This window comes from Pristiophorus japonicus, chromosome 22, assembly GCF_044704955.1.
Source record: "Pristiophorus japonicus isolate sPriJap1 chromosome 22, sPriJap1.hap1, whole genome shotgun sequence".
Taxonomy (NCBI): domain Eukaryota; kingdom Metazoa; phylum Chordata; class Chondrichthyes; family Pristiophoridae; genus Pristiophorus; species Pristiophorus japonicus.
The window spans coordinates 43,556,761-43,575,823 of record NC_091998.1 but is presented as its reverse complement, the minus strand read 5'-3'; the positions used below and the strand labels follow the sequence as shown (position 1 = coordinate 43,575,823).

The 19,063-nt window shown below is 45.0% G+C and overlaps 1 protein-coding gene across 2 annotated transcripts; it reads right to left on the bottom strand.

Annotated features, from left to right (window-relative positions):
- Positions 1–323: 323 nt before the first annotated feature.
- Positions 324–18,625, bottom strand: LOC139234750 (B-cell linker protein-like). Of its 2 annotated transcripts, XM_070865434.1 has the most exons (14): positions 18,591–18,625; positions 14,860–14,933; positions 14,304–14,364; positions 12,340–12,428; positions 12,205–12,247; positions 11,423–11,501; positions 10,887–10,917; positions 9,930–9,960; positions 9,177–9,225; positions 7,125–7,159; positions 6,061–6,107; positions 2,013–2,096; positions 1,015–1,170; positions 324–440 (listed from the first exon to the last, which is right to left on the bottom strand). In XM_070865434.1, the coding sequence occupies exons 1-14, from the start codon at positions 18,619–18,621 to the stop codon at positions 324–326; spliced, it is 927 nt and encodes a 308-aa protein (XP_070721535.1). In that variant the 5' UTR covers positions 18,622–18,625. The 2 variants fall into 2 exon arrangements, with proteins under 2 accessions (XP_070721535.1, XP_070721536.1); XM_070865435.1 differs by lacking the exons at positions 324–440; positions 1,015–1,170 and adding an exon at positions 1,192–1,310.
- Between the last annotated feature and the right edge of the window lie 438 nt (positions 18,626–19,063).

Genomic DNA, 19,063 nt, shown 5'->3' with positions numbered 1-19,063 from the left:
CTAGGCTCACACATAAAGAACTGGTGTAGAAAGATGAACAAAGATTTTCTTTAAGAAAAGGCTACCAGACCAATGAATAACATGATCTGCATTAACCTGAAGGGCTGTACCAATATTCATGCAATAAGTATTCAAATGCCTGTAAAAGGGGTTGATTCTGTATAGACAGAGATTTATTTTCCACAGGGCCATGGAATTCACCTAACATGGGATTGATTGTTGGAAGATCTGTGGTCCATTCCTTGCTCCTGCAGGATTGAGCTGGCAATGCTGAATTTTAACCAAGGCAGGTCAGAACTCCTGTTGGCGAGATTGCTAATTGCTCACAATTGGACTGGGTAAAGCAGCAAAGCTGTGTCTTTAGTGTTGTTCTGCTGGTCAATCAGGATCAATGAATTCTGTTGATAATATTCAATCATTCCTGGAACACTGTTAAACCACTGAAACAAAAAAAGGGGAAAAATTGGAAGAAGCCATGTTAAACCAGAGGAATAGAAAGCACAGAACCAAGCAGTGAGAGTGCTCAGTAAAGGCTCTTATTTTGTCAGTTGGTAAGAACGTGAGGATTATTAGGAGCAGGAAAAGGCCATTAGGTCCCCAGCATATTTCTCATTCCCTTTTCTCCAGAAACACATCTATTTGTCTCTTGAAACCATTTATGCTGTCCATTTCAGTAAGCTTTTCCAGAACTCAATTATATTTTGAGTGAAACGTTCTGTCAGACTTTTCTTCTGTAAATGTCTACATCACGTGTCACTACTGGAGTGTGAGCACAGTGAGCAATGCTGTGCCAAATGTGAATGATATTTTAAGGCACAGTAATGAGCTGAATGGACCTTGTGATTCGAGGACACCTCAGATCAATGCAATCAAAAACTCCCATTACACTGAGCAATCGCCAATTATTGCTAGATTTTTCATTGCTATGGAAACAGTTCTGATAATACTCCCAGTTAACAGGCCTGCTTTCTATATATGTAGAGACAAAGTGAACAGTGATGAGCTTCTACCCACCATCTTTCCTGTTTTCTCCTTGCCGAGGACATACTGGTTGCTGCCTTCATTAAAGCGAATGGGAATGTTGTAAACTTTACTCCTGGAGAACACTGCCAGAGTGTAAGGCTGTTTCCTGCCACGTAACGAACTGGGCCGCACTAGGAAAGCCCCATCCTAAGGTTTAGAGAAGACACGCATTATTCATTTCAAGGTGCACATTCGCTTTCCTCAGTTGATTTGCACTGATCCAATTCTATTTCAATTGAGAGAACGAGGTGAAGGGCTTAGGCCCAGAGTGCAGAACATCACCAAACCTGGAAAGAGTAGATAAGAAGATGAAGCAAATCAGGAAATAGTAATAAGGTGATGCCAAGTTTTGCATTAAAAACCTGTAGATTGTAGAAGGAAAGAAAGACTTAGGGAGGTAAGGCGCTCCACAGTTTGAAGGATGAATGAGTTAATCATAGAATGGTTACAGCACAGAAGGGGGTCATTCAGTCCATCATTCGTGCTGGCTCTCTGCTAGTCCCAATCCCTTTCTCTGTAGCCCTGCAAAAATATTTCCTCTAACTAAATATTAGGAGGACCGAAGTCATTGTCTTTGGTCATAGAATCGCCATTAAATTAGGAAATGGTGTGATGAATCTTAATTCAAGTACACTGAGGATACAGAGAGGAAGGCCCAAAACCAATAAATCCCCAAGAACAATACTATATACCAAAAGCTGTTAAGTAAGATTGGGGACGTAATCTGTAAAATGCTACGGTCATCATGAGGAAGTCTGAGGGAGGTCCAACTAGATTGGAAACAAACCAACATGGTATGCAGTAATGTTGTTTTGGCCCATAACTTACTGTGTGAAGAATGACAAGTTCTGGCCATTCTGTGGCACATTACACCAGGGCTCAGAAACGTTGTCCCATATTTGCAAAATGTGCAACCCCATCTCCAATGGAAGTTTTAGAGGCAGAAAGCTAAGAACAGAATCCCAGAGCCATGAAAATCTGGTGCCTACCTTGCCATTTTCACGTAATATAGCTTCTGCTATCTTCCGATCACACTTGCTTGCGTACCAGGGTTTGCTTGGAAAATTGGTATTCTGTGGAAACAAAAAACAAATGCTCCTATTTATTGCGCAGAACTTTCAACTTCGGCAGGAGCATAAAACTGGCGGGATCAGATTATCCGCCTGTTATACACACCGCCTGATGAAGTCAACGGAAAGGAAAATCAGCCAATCAATCTGTGTACCATGGGCGGAGGATCCGATATTGCTAGTTTTAGGTCCCCGCTGATGTTGAAAGTTCCGGCCATTGTGTTTAAAACGGAGCAGGTGGAAAGACCAGACAAGTTTAGAATCAAATTTAACTAACATACGAGGTCGCAGGAGTTTTAATGCACAGCTTTTCACCATCACCTGACGCTTGGTATTTGGAAGAAGACACCGCTATTAGAGTTGGGCCTATACTCATTGGAGTTTAGAAGAATTAGAGGTGATCGTATTGAAACGTATAAGATTCTGAGGGGGCTTGACAGGGTAGATGCAGAGAGGATGTTTCCACTTGTGGGGGAATCCAGAACTAGGGGGCATAGTTTCAGGATAAGGGGTCGCCCAGTTAAAACGGAAATGAGAAGGAATTTCTTCTCTCAGAGGGTCATGAATCTTTGGAATTCTCTACCCCAGAGAGCTGTGGAGGCTGGGTCATTGAATATATTTAAGGTGGAGATAGACAGATTTCTGAACGATAAGGGAGTCAAGGGTTATGGGGAGCGGGCAGGGAAGTGGAGTTGAGGCCAAGATCAGATCAGCCATGAAGTTATTGAATGGCGGAGCAGGTCGAGGGGCCAAATGGCCTACTCCTGCTCCTATTTCTTACGTTCTTATGTAATGTTCCTATGTTATTGCCTATTTTTTTTGTATTGAGAAGCTTAGTTGAAGGGGAACAGTCTATAGTACATGATGCTAGCAAAGTTGAAAAGCAGGGGACAGTAGATGAAATAAATCAACAATTAGGCGATGCCAAGATTATAGAAGTAATGACCGTAGAAGGTACTGTGTTCCACAGTTGAGGGGTCCTGGAACAGAGTGAATTTGAATAGGAGCTTGTGATGAGTAGGGAGGAGAAAGGGCGTGTAGGATGGTGCATTTAGAGCTGAGGAAGAACAAAAGAGGTGGTTCAGAGAAGCACTGATCATTGTAGCAGCTATAAAATAGAGAGGCAAGAAAGATTGTGATGGAGATTAATCCTGCAGGAATATTATTGGAACATATTAAAATAACCTAATCTAACTACTTCTATAAATGTCACTACATCTTCCTTTGGGGAACAGAGGATGAGGAGAATACATGAACAGGCAAATAAAGTATAAAAGCATGCTCAGTGAAGGAACTAAACTCCAAATCTTTCACACCCTCTGAATACAGAGAGATGCCTTATCTCTGGCAGTGAAAAGGATTTTCAGCTCTAATTATATATTTATGTATTTCAGAAATATTCAAACATTTTTCATGAAAAGTATGCTTATACAGGCAACTCTCGATTATCCGCACACGGATGCAACGGGAAACCGTTGTGACGGCATTTAAAATTCCGTGTGTGTGACGTCACTTTGAAACTCTGATGTTCCTTTCGAATGTTGCCTGCTGAGCCCTGCTTTTAAGCGCTCTGCCTTGCCTCAGCTTCCACTACTGCTCGCACACAGGTCCGCTGCCTCTCATAATTCAGTACAATGCCACGAACAGTTACAGGAAGTAATCAGCAAGCCTAATGGTCTTTAGATCCAGAGAACTAGAATTCAAGGATTAGAAGATATACTACAGCTATTGGTTAGAGCAAACCTGCAGTACTGTAAGCATTAACTGTAATCTCAAATCGTTCTAATGGAGAAATCGTTTACCCGGCTTAGCCCAATCCCCGAGGGACCCGGATAATCGAGAGTTGCCTGTATCTTTAAGAAACCTTAATTCTGAAAGGATTAATGATGGAGATACAGTTTTAAACTCAACAATGTTGGTCCTTTTCTGGGGAACACTCCCCAGTGCCTGCAAGACAGAGCTAATCGGGAATGTGGCTTATAGGGGCCATTGGTCATAGGAAAGAACAGGAGATAAGAATATGGAATGGATTATCTAATCATTGGCCTGGTCTCTACAATGTCAGAATGTTGGATTTTGCTGGGAAACGCTTTTATATCACTGATTTTCTCCCATCAAGGTGTTGATTTTTCAGATACCTGTGCCTTCTGGTACCTCACCCATGTGGCCATTATTCATTTGCAAACCTAGACAGTGTATATGGGCAGGCAATTCAACTATGTGGGGTACTACAGAGGAGCCTGCTCCTGTCCACACCCAGTGGTCATACACACACATGCCTCCTGGGAGGATTCGCTAGCTATCAACCAGAAACAGAAGCCCTGGCTGAATTTCAGCCTCCCGCCCCTCCTAGAGATACTGACGCCAATTCTAGAGCCCATACTGCAATCTCAGCACAGACTGGGAACTCAAACTGGGCTCTTTCTCATTGAAAGGCTCAGCTACTCGTGGATTAAAGCACAGAGCCACTTCAGAGGCAACAGACACCATGACTTCAAATGTCAGTCATAACCTTACAGAAGGGGGGAGGTGCAAAGACTGCCTGGGAAGGATTCTTTAACTTCATAGTTCACTTGTTTTTTTTTAACTGGGTAGATAGGAAATGATTAGATTGATGGTATTCAAGGAAATTACCACAAGCTGAATCAATACACGCTCCTGAGAAGGAAGATAGGCAGACATCAAAATCAATGACAAAATGAAAAACTATGGGCCCTATTGTCTGTAATTTTTATGCCGGCTAGATAAATTCACAGCTGCAGCAGTCACATTTGTGCTTCAGGAGGAAAATGTAATGTACCAGAGAGAAGATTACATAAAAATTACTACACAGAAACGGGTAGTTTGGCCCAATCAGTGTTTATCCTCCATACAAGTAGTTGTCTTAATCCCACGTGCCCGTCCTGTTCCATGCTTTTGCTAACTCCAGGTTTGACTATTCCAATGCTCTCCTGGCCGGCTTCCCATCTTCTACCCTCCATAAACTTGAGCTTTTCCACAACTCTGCTTCCGGTATCCTAACTCGCACCAAGTCCCGTTCACCCATCACCACTAGGAGTACTGACCGACATTGGCTCCTGGTCCACAAACGCCTCAATTTTAAAGTTCTCAAACTCGTGTTCAAACCCCTCGATGGCCTTGCCCCACCCTATATCTGTAACCGCCTCCAGCCCTACAACTCTTGGAGAACTCTGCATTCCTCCGACTCTGGCGTCTTATGCATCTTGTGGCGTGCCCCACCATTTGCCATCTGTGCCTTCAGCTGTCTAGGCAGTAAGCTCTGGAATTCCCTCCCCAAATTTCTTCAATTCTCCACCTTTCTCTCTAAGAAGCTGCTTAAAACCTACTTCTTTGACCAAGCATTTGGTCATCTGTCCGAATGTCTCCTTCTTTGGCTCGGTGCCAATTCTTGTCTAATTACACTCCCATCAAGTGCCTTGGGACAATTTGTAAGTCACTATATAAGTGCATGGTGTTGTTGGTCACATATCCCTTCAACTCTCTTTCATTCAACCACCTATGTAACCTATTCTTAAATGTTGACTTGATCTCTGCTTCAATCACTAACTGGCAGTGCATTCCACAGCCTCAGAACCCTCTGTGTAAAAAAAAGATGCAAAACCATAGAGTATACCAACCACAAGGGAATATTTTTGGATGTCACTAATAACCAATATGCAAACACCATCTGAATATAAATCGGCTTGAGGGGAACAACCCAAGCAGAGAATTGCATTCCTGGATCGCACTGGAGATATCTTACAACATGAGCGGTCCAAAATTTGTACATGTTCAACATTGCTTTCAAGAGGGCCTTACGACTGGACCTCAGAGAAACGTATCCTGGATTTGGTAATGGAAGAGGAACACCAACAGCTTACACTGGTGGGATGTACTGGGAATGAGAAAAGAGATTAGGGGCAACATAACTGAACAGCACTTCAATGGTGCAATGATAGACACCCACCTCTGCAACAATACTCGGTGAAGATATCAGACCACTGCTTGTATTACCTGATAATGAAGATAAAACAGATTGAAGAAGAGTAACATACTCAATTACTTAATCACCTGAAATTGTCTGCTCTAAAATGCTCTCTATTTGTGCTCCTGATGTCACATGTGCTTCATTCTATGCCAGCTGCTTAGTGGAATTAGGACTTGATGGAAAAGTTATTTTTGTTAAATGAATAAAGGCAAACAAGAAAACGGTTAAAAAGGACAGCTGGGTTGAGTTTACTCACAAAGCTGCCATCAGCCCTGCAGCTCTGGGTTGTATTACGCACCCATGGCCAAGCTTCAGTAGCTCAGTGTTTTCCAATCTGAACTTTCTCCAGAAAGGCCAATTTCTAAACCCCAGATTTTTTTTATATCAGTGGTATTAGGTTTTCAGTTTTTTTTCTTCCCAGTTTTGTTCCACAGGCATCAGCAGCTCTCTGATACCTCGTCCAAAGAGTCCTTCTTCATGTCTAGACAGTAAGTATCAACTTGATATTTAATCATGGTGAACACATCATATTTGATCCCTATTCCAATATTCACATATATGCATATTCCAATAAGTGCCACTGGATAGCGATCAGGAGCAGGAACCCTGGCTGTGTTCTTCCAGACCAGGGCGCCAAGGACAATCGCTGCATCCAGCTAAGCTCAGCTAATTCAACACAGAACTGGGATTGAACCTAGGACCTTCTGGTCTGTTTGACTTAGTGCTGCACTCGGCGGCAACAACAACAACTTTTATTTATATAGCGCCTTTAACGCAGTAAAACGTTCCAAGGCGCTTCACAGCAGTGTTATAAGAGTGGCTTTACATACTGGTTTATGGGAGCTAGAAGTTTTACAGTTAACATCAGGTACTGCCATTACTCCACATACCTGTAACAGGTAGGAGTAGCATTCAATGAACTGAAGTTAACCAAGTGAGACAAAATCTAGCCTAGATCCAATCATAGCTAGTCAGATTCTCTGTTCCCTCCCCCTCCTCATATATATATCTTTAGGACATTTATGCAATCTAATCACACTTACCCAGGGGACCCTCCTGCTTTCTTGGGAAGGAAATACTGCAAACAGAAATAGATAGGATTAACTGAAAAAGGTAAACAGCAACAAGATCACAGAATTCTGTTGAGAGCTCAGAAATTAGAGAGGATTCCCCATTTAGCCAGTAACAGCAGCAATCTCTGCTAATACGAACTTTCTCCAGAAAGGCCAATTTCTAAATCCCAGACTTTTTTAAATATCAGTGGTATTAGGTTTTCAGTTTTTTTCTTTCCAATTTTGTTCCACAGGGGGAGTGGGCAGGGAAGTGGGCCTGAGTCCATGATCGCATCAGCCATGGTCGTATTAAATGGCGTGTGTGCTGGAGGGGCCGTATGGACTACTCCTGCTCTTATTTCTTATGTTTTTACGGCATGGGTGGGATGAAAAGACTAGGGGTCCGAAATTCCCGTGATAACGCCAGCGAGGGGCAACTAACGGGCAGCAAGGGCCTACTGTCGGCTGTGAGTGGCATCCACTCCTCCCTACAAATTGAGTTCGTCGTTGGTGGAGGCACCAAGAGGTAATGCCATGCCCTCTAACGCCACCCACGTGGTTATGTCATCCAGCGCCGCTCCCGTGATATTTGGTTTGTACAGCGGCCTAACGGCTGGGCATCCGTACAGCCAGCAAAAGTGGTGCCAACATAGCGGATCTCGTGCAGAATCGGCCAGAGATCAAGGTGGGTTTATTTTCTTTCTTTATTTCAGTTTTTATTTACTGGTTGTACCAGTGGGGAAGTGTGTGTGTGGGTCAGAGAAGTTTGCGTGTTTTTTTTCTCTCCCCGTTTTTCCAACTCACATGCCGGCAGCCTCCAGTCACGAAATTCAGTCGGCCTCCTGAGCTCCCGCCCCCGTATGAGTGCGCAACGCCACTTTTAGCTCACCTTTGGGCGTAAAACCTGAATTTGGCATTTTGAGGCCGCGCCTAACTTTTGGCTGTAAAATCAGCACTCAGGCGGTGACAACGCTTCAAAAACGGCGCTAACCAATTTTGACCCCTGGGTTTTCTTCAACAAGTCCCCAGTGATACAGCTCAGACTCATCCCCAAAGAGCCAGACTGCTCCATCCCGTCCAAACTCTTAATCGATAATGAAAGAGCTTACAGCAATACAGAGGACACCAGTCAGACATGGAGAGAGCATAGAAACATAGAAAATAGGTGCAGGAGTAGGCCATTCGGCCCTTTGAGCCTGCACCACCATTCAATATGATCATGGCTGATCATGCAACTTCAGTACCCCATTCCTGCTTTCTCTCCATACCCCTTGATCCCTTTAGCCGTAAGGGCCATATCTAACTCCCTTTTGAATATATCTAACGAACTGGCCTCAACAACTTTCTGTCATAGAGAATTCCACAGGTTCACAATTCTCTGAGTGAAGAAGCTTCTCATCATCTCGGTCCTAAATGGCTTACCCCTTATCCTTAGACTGTGACCCCTGGTTCTGGACTTGTCCAACATCGGGAACATTCTTCCTGCATCTAACCTGTCCAATCCCGTCAGAATTTTATATGTTTCTATGAGATTCCCTTTCATTCTTCTAAATTCCAGTGAATTCTAGTCGATCCCGTCTTTCTTCATATGTCAGTCCTGCCATCCCGAGAATCAGTCTGGTGAACCTTCGCTGCACTCCCTCAATAGCAAGAATGTCCTTCCTCAGATTAGGAGACCAAAACTGAACACAATATTCAAGGTGTGGCCTCACCAAGGCCCTGTACAACTGCAGTAAGACCACCCTGCTCCTATACTCAAATCCTCCTGCTATGAAGGCCAACATGCCATTTGCCGCCTTCACCGCCTGCTGTACCTGCATGCCAACTTTCAATGACAGCCTGCCACTCAACCCTGGGCAAAGGTTCTTCATGGCACAGATCAATTGCTGATGAACAGTGGGTCTAGCATTTGGGCCATGCACCTCTTCTTGCCCTGAGGCTACCCAGGATGTTTCAATACCAGATTTTCTTTCCAACCAGTAAAATAAATAGAGAACGTTTCTCCAGAATTGGAGTGATTTGACCCAAGATATGTTCACTTACCGCTGGATGAATGGAGTTGGCACAAGAACACCGAATTTACTTTGACTGGCTGAAGTACAGAAAATGCAATTAGATCCTTTACAGACAAGAGTTTTGTGTTTTTATCCTGAATAAAAGTAGACTGTCTTTTCTGCTATTGGAAGTACTATAGTTAAAACCCACCAAACTCATGTGGAGCACAATACTCAGTCCAATTACAGTAGAGGACAGGAATAGGTTTATGTGATGGAGAGCTTTGTATTACCAAGGACCCACCATATGCATTTTATATCCTGCTGTGGTGGCCACACAGATTGAATTCATATCCAAGTGTTCCCACAGTTCCTGATATTGCCAGAGTACACGTCTTGTAAAGCATTGAGGAGTATGCTTTTGGACACACATCTCACGTTGTGGCATTCCTGGACCCCAGGGAGAGGTGGGTTGATTTTAGCAAGTTTGTTATTGGTTTGCAGATTGTACTACACTGAGATTAATTAATAAACACTCTTCAAAAGTTGAATGAATTTGAGTTATGATTTCCATGGGAGTTAGTTTTGAAATAAACTTGGTCTGTCCTGTGCATCTTTAACTGACATTAAAACGATTACAGTTCTTTGATGACCAAATTTAAAAGATAATCTAAAAATGATAAAAAGTTAAGAGTCGGTCTGTCACAGTGTCCACAAACTGCAGTCTTCGATAGTGGAAAGGGTGCCATCATTTTGAGATTGAAGACTGAAATTCTAAAAGAATTGAAATGCAAGCACCTACCTTCTGATGATAATGGAGGTTTGTGAGGAAGCTGAAAAAGAAATTGCAGAGATACTAAATTTAAACAGTAGAACTTTTTTTTCCCCACATGAAGTCTTCATGTATTCAGTCACCAGAAAGCAAAACCTAGCCACTAGGTTTGCAGCAAACTGATGGATGTTGCATTATTCACATCAGATCTGCACAGCCCTATAAACAACAACAAAGATTATAGCGGTACCGACTGTCAGAAACAGTCCCGGTCCCAGTCCAGTGATGATCTGTTGTGGTACTGAGCCAGAATGTCTCAGGCTCAGTCTCTGATTTATGCTGAGTCAGGAAAGGCAGCAATTAAATTGCTCAACGTCATTTGGTTAGTGCAGGAACCATCAGCCATAGTTGCTGCTTCAAATTAATATCAAGTTAGCACTGGCGGAAATGGTGCGTGGTTGGAATTTGGGCGATGACAGCTGTGGCCAACTCCGCAGGTAATGAGTGCAGACTGTGGTGTGAATAATATAGGCTGGAATTCTAAAATCAAAACAGAAAATGCTGCAAGTGCACAACAGAGCCACCTGCATCTGACAGGGAGAGAGAGGTTAATGTTTTGGGCAAGACCCTCAGTGATTTTACCCAAAACATGAAGCTTCCTTTTTTCTTTCAGATGCTGCGATCTGCTTTGCATTTCCAGCATTTCCCCCATTTTTTTCCTGTCACTTGGGATCTGTGCTGCCAAATGATGTGCACTTGTCCAATCATGCTGCTCTTTCCAACACTCTGCCTGATCCCTGGCAGCAACTTGATGGGTCCTCGATTTTAGTCACACCAAACTCTCAATGTAGCTGTTAGCTGGTCGCGTAGGTGCAGCTGTACATTTTAGGACAAGGGTTGTCGCCACATTCTGCTGCAACTACATTCAACCTCAGTTGTAATCTTTATTGAATTGTTAATCATGCACAATCCAGAAACAATACTCACTGGTTTCCCAATAGGAATAGGCGGCTTTGCCCTGCAACAAAATACATCTTTTATTTAGGATCCAATAGTCCAGGAGAAACACAAACATTGAAAATCAGGTATGGATATTCAAATCCGACATGTGCACCAGAATCTTGAGCATGAAATCTCGGCTGACACTCCAGTACAGTACCGAGGGAGTACTGCACTGTCAGAGGTGCCTTCTTTTGGATGAGACATTAAACCAATGCCCCTGTCTGCCCTCTCTGGTGGACGTAAAAGATCCCAAAGCACTATTTCAAAGAGGAGCATGGGAGTCCTGGCCAAAATTTATCCCTCAGCCAACATCACAAACAAATAATCTGGTCATTTATTTCCTTGCTGTTTGTGGAAACTTGCAGCGCACAATTTGGCTGCCATATTTTCTACATTACAACAGTGACTACACTTCAAAAGTGCTTCATTGGCTGCAAAGCACTTTGGGATCACCCGAGGTCGTGGAAAGGGCTATATAAATGCAAGTCCTTCTTTCTTTGATTCAGGCAGATTTCACTTACCCTGGAGTTGGCAAATTTACTCCTCGTGGAGGAATTGGCATTTGTGGTCTGGGGTCTGGTAAACTTTTAATTCCTCTGCCTGTGAAGAAGGGAGGATAGGTGAGATGTGCAATACATGAATGACATGACATGACAGAGTTCCTCTCTCAGCACGGCTAGGAAGAACTGTTATCCTATCCAATAAGCAGCCAAAGAGCATAAAATGTGTTGAATACATTTTTCCCCAATTTTTCTCCCCTCCTTTCTTGAAGGGACTGATTCTTTTCTTGGGTATGATTCCACTGGCACCAGCTATCCTACAGCAATGTGCCCAAGTGGTTATTCTTAGTAAGAATTGGCAGACACTAACTCGGGATCCCAGGTGAGTCCCTAACAGATCTATTCATTGACATTCAATCGTAGCCATTGTAGACGTCACATGACTATGGGGAGAGGCATCACAACCAAATCCTGTTCTCACGCTAAATTCACAGATTCTCACTTTCCAGTAGGGGTCGCTGGATAGCAGTGCCCGGTTGACACAAACAGACCTCGCCCCCCCACCCCCCGCACCCACCCCTAACCTTCGAATGCCCCTACCTCAATTATCCCAGTTTTAAACTTTCTGATCCCTGGGAAACACGCTACCAGCTGTTTTTTAAAAACACCCACGTCAATGGTTATCTTTATAACCGATGTTATTTTTATTATGGGGGAGACAGCTCGAAGAAGTTGACTTTCCTACTCCTTAAACACAGTTGTTTAAGAAAGTTTAGTGATCAGGTGGAATGAAGTGTACTCACTTTCTGCAGAGTCGAACTCCAAGTAATCAGCATCATCGTCATCCTGTGCGGAATGCAGAACACACTGTAACAGCTAAGACTACATACATTGAGCCACCATTCAGATTAAACTTCAGAGAAAAAAAATGAGTGTACCTCCACTGGAATGGGTAGCTGAGATTGCCTGCGGCCTGGTGGAGGAAGGATTGGTGGGGTATCATAAAAGACTTTGTTCATCAGAGTACCTGAGAGAAGTGAAAATGTCAAAAATAATGGTTCCAATTTTCTACAGTCTCTTCCAGGCTTTTCCAGAACCAAAATATGTTCAACTTAAATGGGCTTCCCCGATGCCTTGGCGAGTACTTCAGTAAGTAACTGAGTCACACAGAGGTTCATGATCAGTCCTCAGTCTACATGATGTGGTTCACTTCAGCTGAGACAGCAGTGGAACACAGCAATTGGTCTCAGCACCCTTGGATTAAGGAGGGGAACAATTAAAAGAAACAGAAAGACTTATATTTATATTGCGCCTTTTACGACTACCAGAGTCCCAAAGCGCTTTACAGCCAGTGAAGTCCATTTTTTATTGAAGTGTAGTCACTGTTGTAATATAGGAAACACAACAGCCAATTTACACAAAGCAAGCTCCCACAAACAGTAATGTGATAATGACCAGGTAATCTGTTTTTAGCAATGTTGATTGAGGGATAAATATTAGTCAGGACACGGGGGTAATAGCATCACGGGATCTTTGACATCCACCTGAGAGAGCAGACGGGGCCTCAGTTTACCGCCTCATCAGAAAGACGGCACCTCTGACAGTGCAGTGTTCCCTCAGCACTGCACTGGAGTGTCAGCCTAAATTTTTATGCTCAAGTCTTTGGAGTGGGACTTGAACCCACAACCTTCTGACTCAGAGGCAAGGGTGCTGCCCACTGAGCCACGGCTGACACGATTAGCCAAGGTTCTTGTTCCTGATCAGTGGAAAGCGTAAATGTGCAATTGTTGACGACAATGAATCAGGCTCAGTTGCGATGCCATCCACAACTGTGGCACATTGTTGGAAAGATTGACACCATTTCTTATTTGGGAATAATCCCAGGTGAGGGGTGAGTGTCAAGCCCCCCGATGGTATCAATTTGGGACCTGGGCTACTTTAACACCCAGGTCTTATTAACATCCCACCGGTCAACTTTGTACCCAAAAGATTAGGCAGCCCTGGAGGCCGCTCACGGGTAAATCCTGGGTTGGGTTTTGGCAGGGTCCGGCAAGTGGGAAAGGGGCAGCCTGAGGCAGTAGAGACCCAGACTTTTGTCGTGGGGCCCAGAGGAGAACTCCTACTCCTCCTTGTCCATCACAGATACCTTTTAGGGCTTCCGCTTTTTCCCCCGACAGACTTTACCGAGTGTGGTGGGTGCCCCACCCAGTGGTCATTTAAAATGCCTTTGAGCTACTAATGACACCATTGGGCCCCGATTTGCATGAATTAATGAGGCTCTTGCCAGAGTCAGGCAAGTGCCTTGGCCACCTATGACAAGGGCCCAGTTAAAGTGGTAGTGAGCCGGGAGAGGGCGATAAGTTTTCAGAGATGATTTTAACTGTACGACTCCACGCATTCCCAGTGGGCGGGGTGGCTGTCCTAAGAGTGCGTGAATCTTTCCCAGGACCTCAAACCTATGGAACTCCTCTCCCACCCTGTGATGTATGTATGTAGCACTCAAATCACTGACTCCACACGGTCTGGTGTTGTAGTAACTGCTGTGACCTTAGTCCTTTATTGTCTGACTCCAGAGTGCCTCTCAGGTATGGTGGGCAGCCTTTTATACTCTGTCTAGCAGGTACTTTCAGGTCTCCCACCACAGCGCCCTCTGTGGCGCACCATTGTACTTATACATTTAATGTACCTGGACAATACATAACACGTTCCAGTCTCTCTTTCCTCCCACAATCAATGGGCTATTAAATTCTAAGCTTGGCTTCAACTAATCACTATTTCTTGATTTATCTCATCTTTCATTCCTATTCTTTTCAACCTTGGTGGTGGCCTGGATCGATGAGGGTTTTGCCCTTGTGCTGCTTTCTCTCTCTCTCTCTCTCTCTCTATATATATATATAGTTACCTTGGGCAATGTTGGAGCCAATGTTTCGATCATACATTCTGGCTGGCACAATGTTCTGGACCTTCAAGAAAATTTAAAAAATTGAAGTTCAAGACTGCTTGTAAGCTAATATTACCAGTAACTGAGACGTAATATATAATTTACAGCAACAATTGCATTCATATAACATAACAAGTGGATAGGAAGGACCTATTTCCCTTGGCAGAGGGGTCAACAACCAGGGGATATAGATTTAAGGTAAATTGGTCGGAGATTTAGAGGGGAAAACAGACCAGAGACCATTCTTTACCCATGAGCCTAGAGAGTGGTAGCATGCTATTGAACCATAGGGAGGGTGAGGTTGGGGGTATCACAGTCAAGCAGCCGCGCAAACTTTCTAATAGGAGTCACTTGATTCAGGACCAGGAAAGTGAAGAGTACGCACACCAAAACCAGCCCGCGCCCTGAACCAGCATTTCACTGCGACACCCTTTGTCAACAAATACCAAGTTACTGGGTTAACAGGAATCCACAGGCTCCAGAAATTCAAAGTCACATTTTGATTGTTCCAAAGTACCTTTGGGAGATCCACAGTTGGTTTAGGTCCAGTCTTGGGCAAAGATGCTGGTGGCTTGACTAAGCATGGTCTTTCTAAAACGAGAAGAATTTTACAATGATTGGAGGCGGTAAATCATCCTTTTGTTCGTCTTTGAGATAATTGGTGATTTTCAAGAATATGAGCATGGGAGAAAATGTTGTCAAAACATAATTTCTTTTTAATTAAAATAGGTTTTAAAGTTTGATTGCAGTGCTAGTAGCTGATTCCCCTGGTATTAATTCCCCTTTGGCGGCTGCTAATGTGCATCAACCATCATGTAGCTCTAGTGTCGGTGTCCGCAAGATCCTGCAAATCCCCTGGGAGGACAGGCGCACCAACATCAGTGTCCTCGCCCAGGCTAACATCCCAGTATTGAAGCACTGACCACACTCGATTACCTTCGTTAGGCAGGCCACATAGTTCACATGCCAGATACGAGACTCCCCAAGCAAGTGCTTTATGTGGAGCTCCTTCATGGTAAGCGAGCCAAAGGCGGACAGTGGAAACATTACAAGGACACCCCTCAAAGCCTCCCTGGTAAAGTGCAACATCACCACTGACACCTGGGAGACCCTGGCCGAAGACCGCCCGAGGTGGAGAAAGTGCATCCGGGAGGGCGTTGAGCTCTTCGAGTCTCAACGCAAAGAGCGTGAAGAAGTCAAGCACAGGCAGCGGAAGGAGCGCACGGCAAACCAGCCCCACCCACCCCTTCCCTCGGCGAATGTCTGTCCCACCTGTAACAGGGTCTGTGGCTCTCGTATTGGACTGTTCAGCCATCAAAGAACTCACTTTGGGAGTGGATGCAAGTCTTCCTCGATTCCGAGGGACTGCCTATGATGATGAAACTATGGCAGCCTGGAATGATCAGAGCAAGTGTACAGTGCTTCACAGGGTGCCCCCCCTGCATCACATTACCCATTGCCTACCTGGTTAAAATAATCAGGTAGGGCTGGCCACCCTTGTAACTCATTCAAGAAAAACAACTTGCGCTACTGCATAAAGTAAATAAAGCTAAGTATTTATAAAATCAAATGGATTTCTGAACAATGATAATGAAAGTTCTCAGACCCTGAAAGTCCTGGGGTTGGAGAGGGTGGATGTCCCATTCCCAACCAGGGGGACCCAGAATATGGGCTGGAACCTGGCTCCGACAGGATTCTGCTTTGTTTAAACCAGACCTTTAAGTTCCAGCTGCAGGGAGAGAAATGGGCCATGGGTGGACTTTCTGCTTTCCCCCATCTCAAGGAGATGTGTTATGGGGAATTCCCAGTGTTCCTCAGGGACTTCCTCCCTTTATGCCTTAGGAAGGCCTTAGTGGAACTCACGCTATACGAGACTTGATGTGTGTCTCTTTGTGGCTTTCTGAAGGCCCCAATCCTTTAGTAAAGTTAGGTAGTTGGTCCCTAAAAGGTATGTACCCATTCGGGCCTCAGGAAGACCTTAGGTGGAGCGCCAACGGTGGATTAGGTCAGGCTGGGATGGGCGTCACCAATGTGCCCTTGCAGGTACTGCTGACACGCCCACTATGTAAGTGACCCCACCTTTGGCATTTGGGACGGGGTCTCTTCTTGGGTGGTGGTTCTGCTCTGCTCCACCTATGCAGATAGATGGAGTCCTAGGAATGTTTGGGACAGTAAGCCTTGATTGGATATTTTTGCTGACTTTCTTCCCTTCTCCTATCCTGAAGGTTCTGACTTAGTTTGGATACAGTTACACCAGCATCAGTTGCTCTCCAGTACCTCACCCTCGTGCCCATTCTACATATTTAGACCTAGGGTCAAAGTCCTGGAGCTCCCGAACTAACAGTACCTTCACCACATGGACTGCAACGATTCAAGACTTCAGTGGTCCACCACCACCTTCTCAAGGGCAACAAGAGGTGGGCAATAAATGCCGGCCTTGGCAGCGACGCCCACAACCCGAGAATTAATTTTTTAAAAGACAGCAAGTGTTATCTGGTTATTCAATCATCAGAGTCAAGCACAGTTCTATCTTATATAGAAACACAGAAACATAGAAAATAGGTGCAGGAGTAGGCCATTCGGCCATTCGAGCCTGCACCACCATTCAATGAGTTCATGGCTGAATATGCAACTTCAGTACCCCATTCCTGCTTTCTCGCCATACCCCTTGATCCCCCTAGTAGTAAGGACTACATCTAACTCCTTTTTGAATATATTTAGTGAATTGGCCTCAACAACTTTCTGTGGTAGAGAATTCCACAGGTTCACCACTCTCTGGGTGAAGAAGTTTCTCCTCATCTCGGTCCTAAATGGCTTACCCCTTATCCTTAGACTGTGACCCCTGGTTCTGGACTTCCCCAACATTAATAAGAACATAAAAACATAAGAATTAGGAACAGGAGTAGGCCATCTAGCCCCTCGAGCCTGCTCCACCACCCAACAAGATCATGGCTGATCTGGCCGTGGACTCAGCTCCACTTACCCGCCCGCTCCCCATAACCCTTAATTCCCTTGTTGGTTAAAATCTTCTCCCAATATCAGCTGGAACCTTTGCTGATTTGCCTCACTCTCTCCCAGCTGCCCTGGCTGAGATCAGCTTTACTCAGTACAGACCGGAGGTATAGCCAGGACCTTTTGATCTGATCCAGTGGTTCAATTAATCACTTCCCTTTGGCAACGGAGCCATCTGGGGACATTTGGTTCACTACAAATAAGAAGATAACTGTGAGAAACAACTGCAGCTTGGTTAATCTTTACCAAGCGTGAGATTTGAATTTCAATCATTAACCAGTGTGATTTGTGCTGTAATCTAGTCAACATTAACCATTTACAGCCTGGCCTTCAAACCAAAGCAGCTGGTGGTGGTGTTAGAAATAATGGGGGTAATTTTAACCCCTCCAAAACAAACGTGTTTTGACCGGTTCGGACTTTAAACCCGAATCCAACCCGCCTCGAACCCGCCCACTTCCAGTATTAATGGAAACGGAGGCAGCATGGAGGGTGCTGACGACCAACCCGCTCCCATGAGGCGGGGCGCTCATTTAAATATTTTAATGAAGCTGCGTGCCTCAGATTCTATCTCTCTTCCGGCTGGTTGGGTTTCCTGAGCTTTGGGAAACCCGGCAGCAAACCCGGGCCTCGGGAAACCTGGCATCTAAAGGGAGGCGAGGACTTCTGCATGGAAAAAGTAAGTGCTTTTCCAGCATTGCTTGTGGGCCTGGAGGAGCAGGATTGCTTCCTCCCAGACCTCCAAGCTAACCTGCTTCCCTCCTTGCAATCGGACTCCCCCCCCCAATGTGATCGGATCCGCTCTCCATGATTAGACCACCCCCCCCCCCCCAACCCCCGTGTTCATTGACCTCCCCCCACCCAGATCCTCCATCCCTCCATCTCTCTCCGACCCTCCGGGATTATCCCCTGATCCTCAAAACCCCATTGTATCCACCCCCCTCTCGCAATCCCATCTCGGAAACCTACCTGCTCTTGGGCTGTGGCCACTTTTGCAGCGATTTCCCCGCCCAACAGGTAGCCAAACCTCGCAATCATGCCGGCTTCCAGGTGGGAAATCTGCTAGGCAAAACATGCACCACTGTGGAGTTAAACGCCGCAGCGTTACTTCTGGGTTTTCCGACCAGAACTTGTCTCCCCTACTTGGAAATCGCGCCCCAATAAATATTGGGGCCATTGAGTGACTGGCTCATTGATACTCAAACTGTACCACAGTGAGATGCAGTTCTTCAGCTTTACCTATGTAATCATCGTAACTGATAGATTCCATTGTGGTAACAGTTCTCGGGGGTCGTTCAATTGGGGGGGGTTCATAGGTATCTCCATCGTCAGATCCATCCTCCTGTAATGAAGTACAACACAGCCCTCATTAATTTCCCTTTCCATTTAATCACAGCAACAGTTCTTACACAACAGCAAAAGGGCTCTCGATTTAATATCTCATCTGAAAGACGACCCCTCCATCAGTGCAGCACTCCCTCAGTATTGCACGTAGTGCGAGCCTAGATTATGTGCTCAAGTCTCTGAAGAGGGGTTTGAACCCCCAGCCTTCTAACTCAGAGGCGATCATGTTATCACTGAGCCATGGAGAGGATAACTAAATTATCACAGATCCATAACAGGCAGCAAATCATGAAACAGCATCCAACGGTGTATATGACTGACCCCACCGCACCCCACCCCCCACATCCCCACCCATCCCCCACATACTC

Coding starts and splice junctions, on each gene's coding strand:
- LOC139234750 (XM_070865434.1), bottom strand. CDS start 18,621: ATGGAATCTATCAGTTACGATGATTACATAG. Junction 14,934..18,590: donor CAGTTACGATGATTACATAG/GTAAAGCTGAAG, acceptor TTCTCGTTTTAG/AAAGACCATGCTTAGTCAAG. Junction 12,429..14,303: donor TGGCTCCAACATTGCCCAAG/GTAACTATATAT, acceptor CACTTCTCTCAG/GTACTCTGATGAACAAAGTC.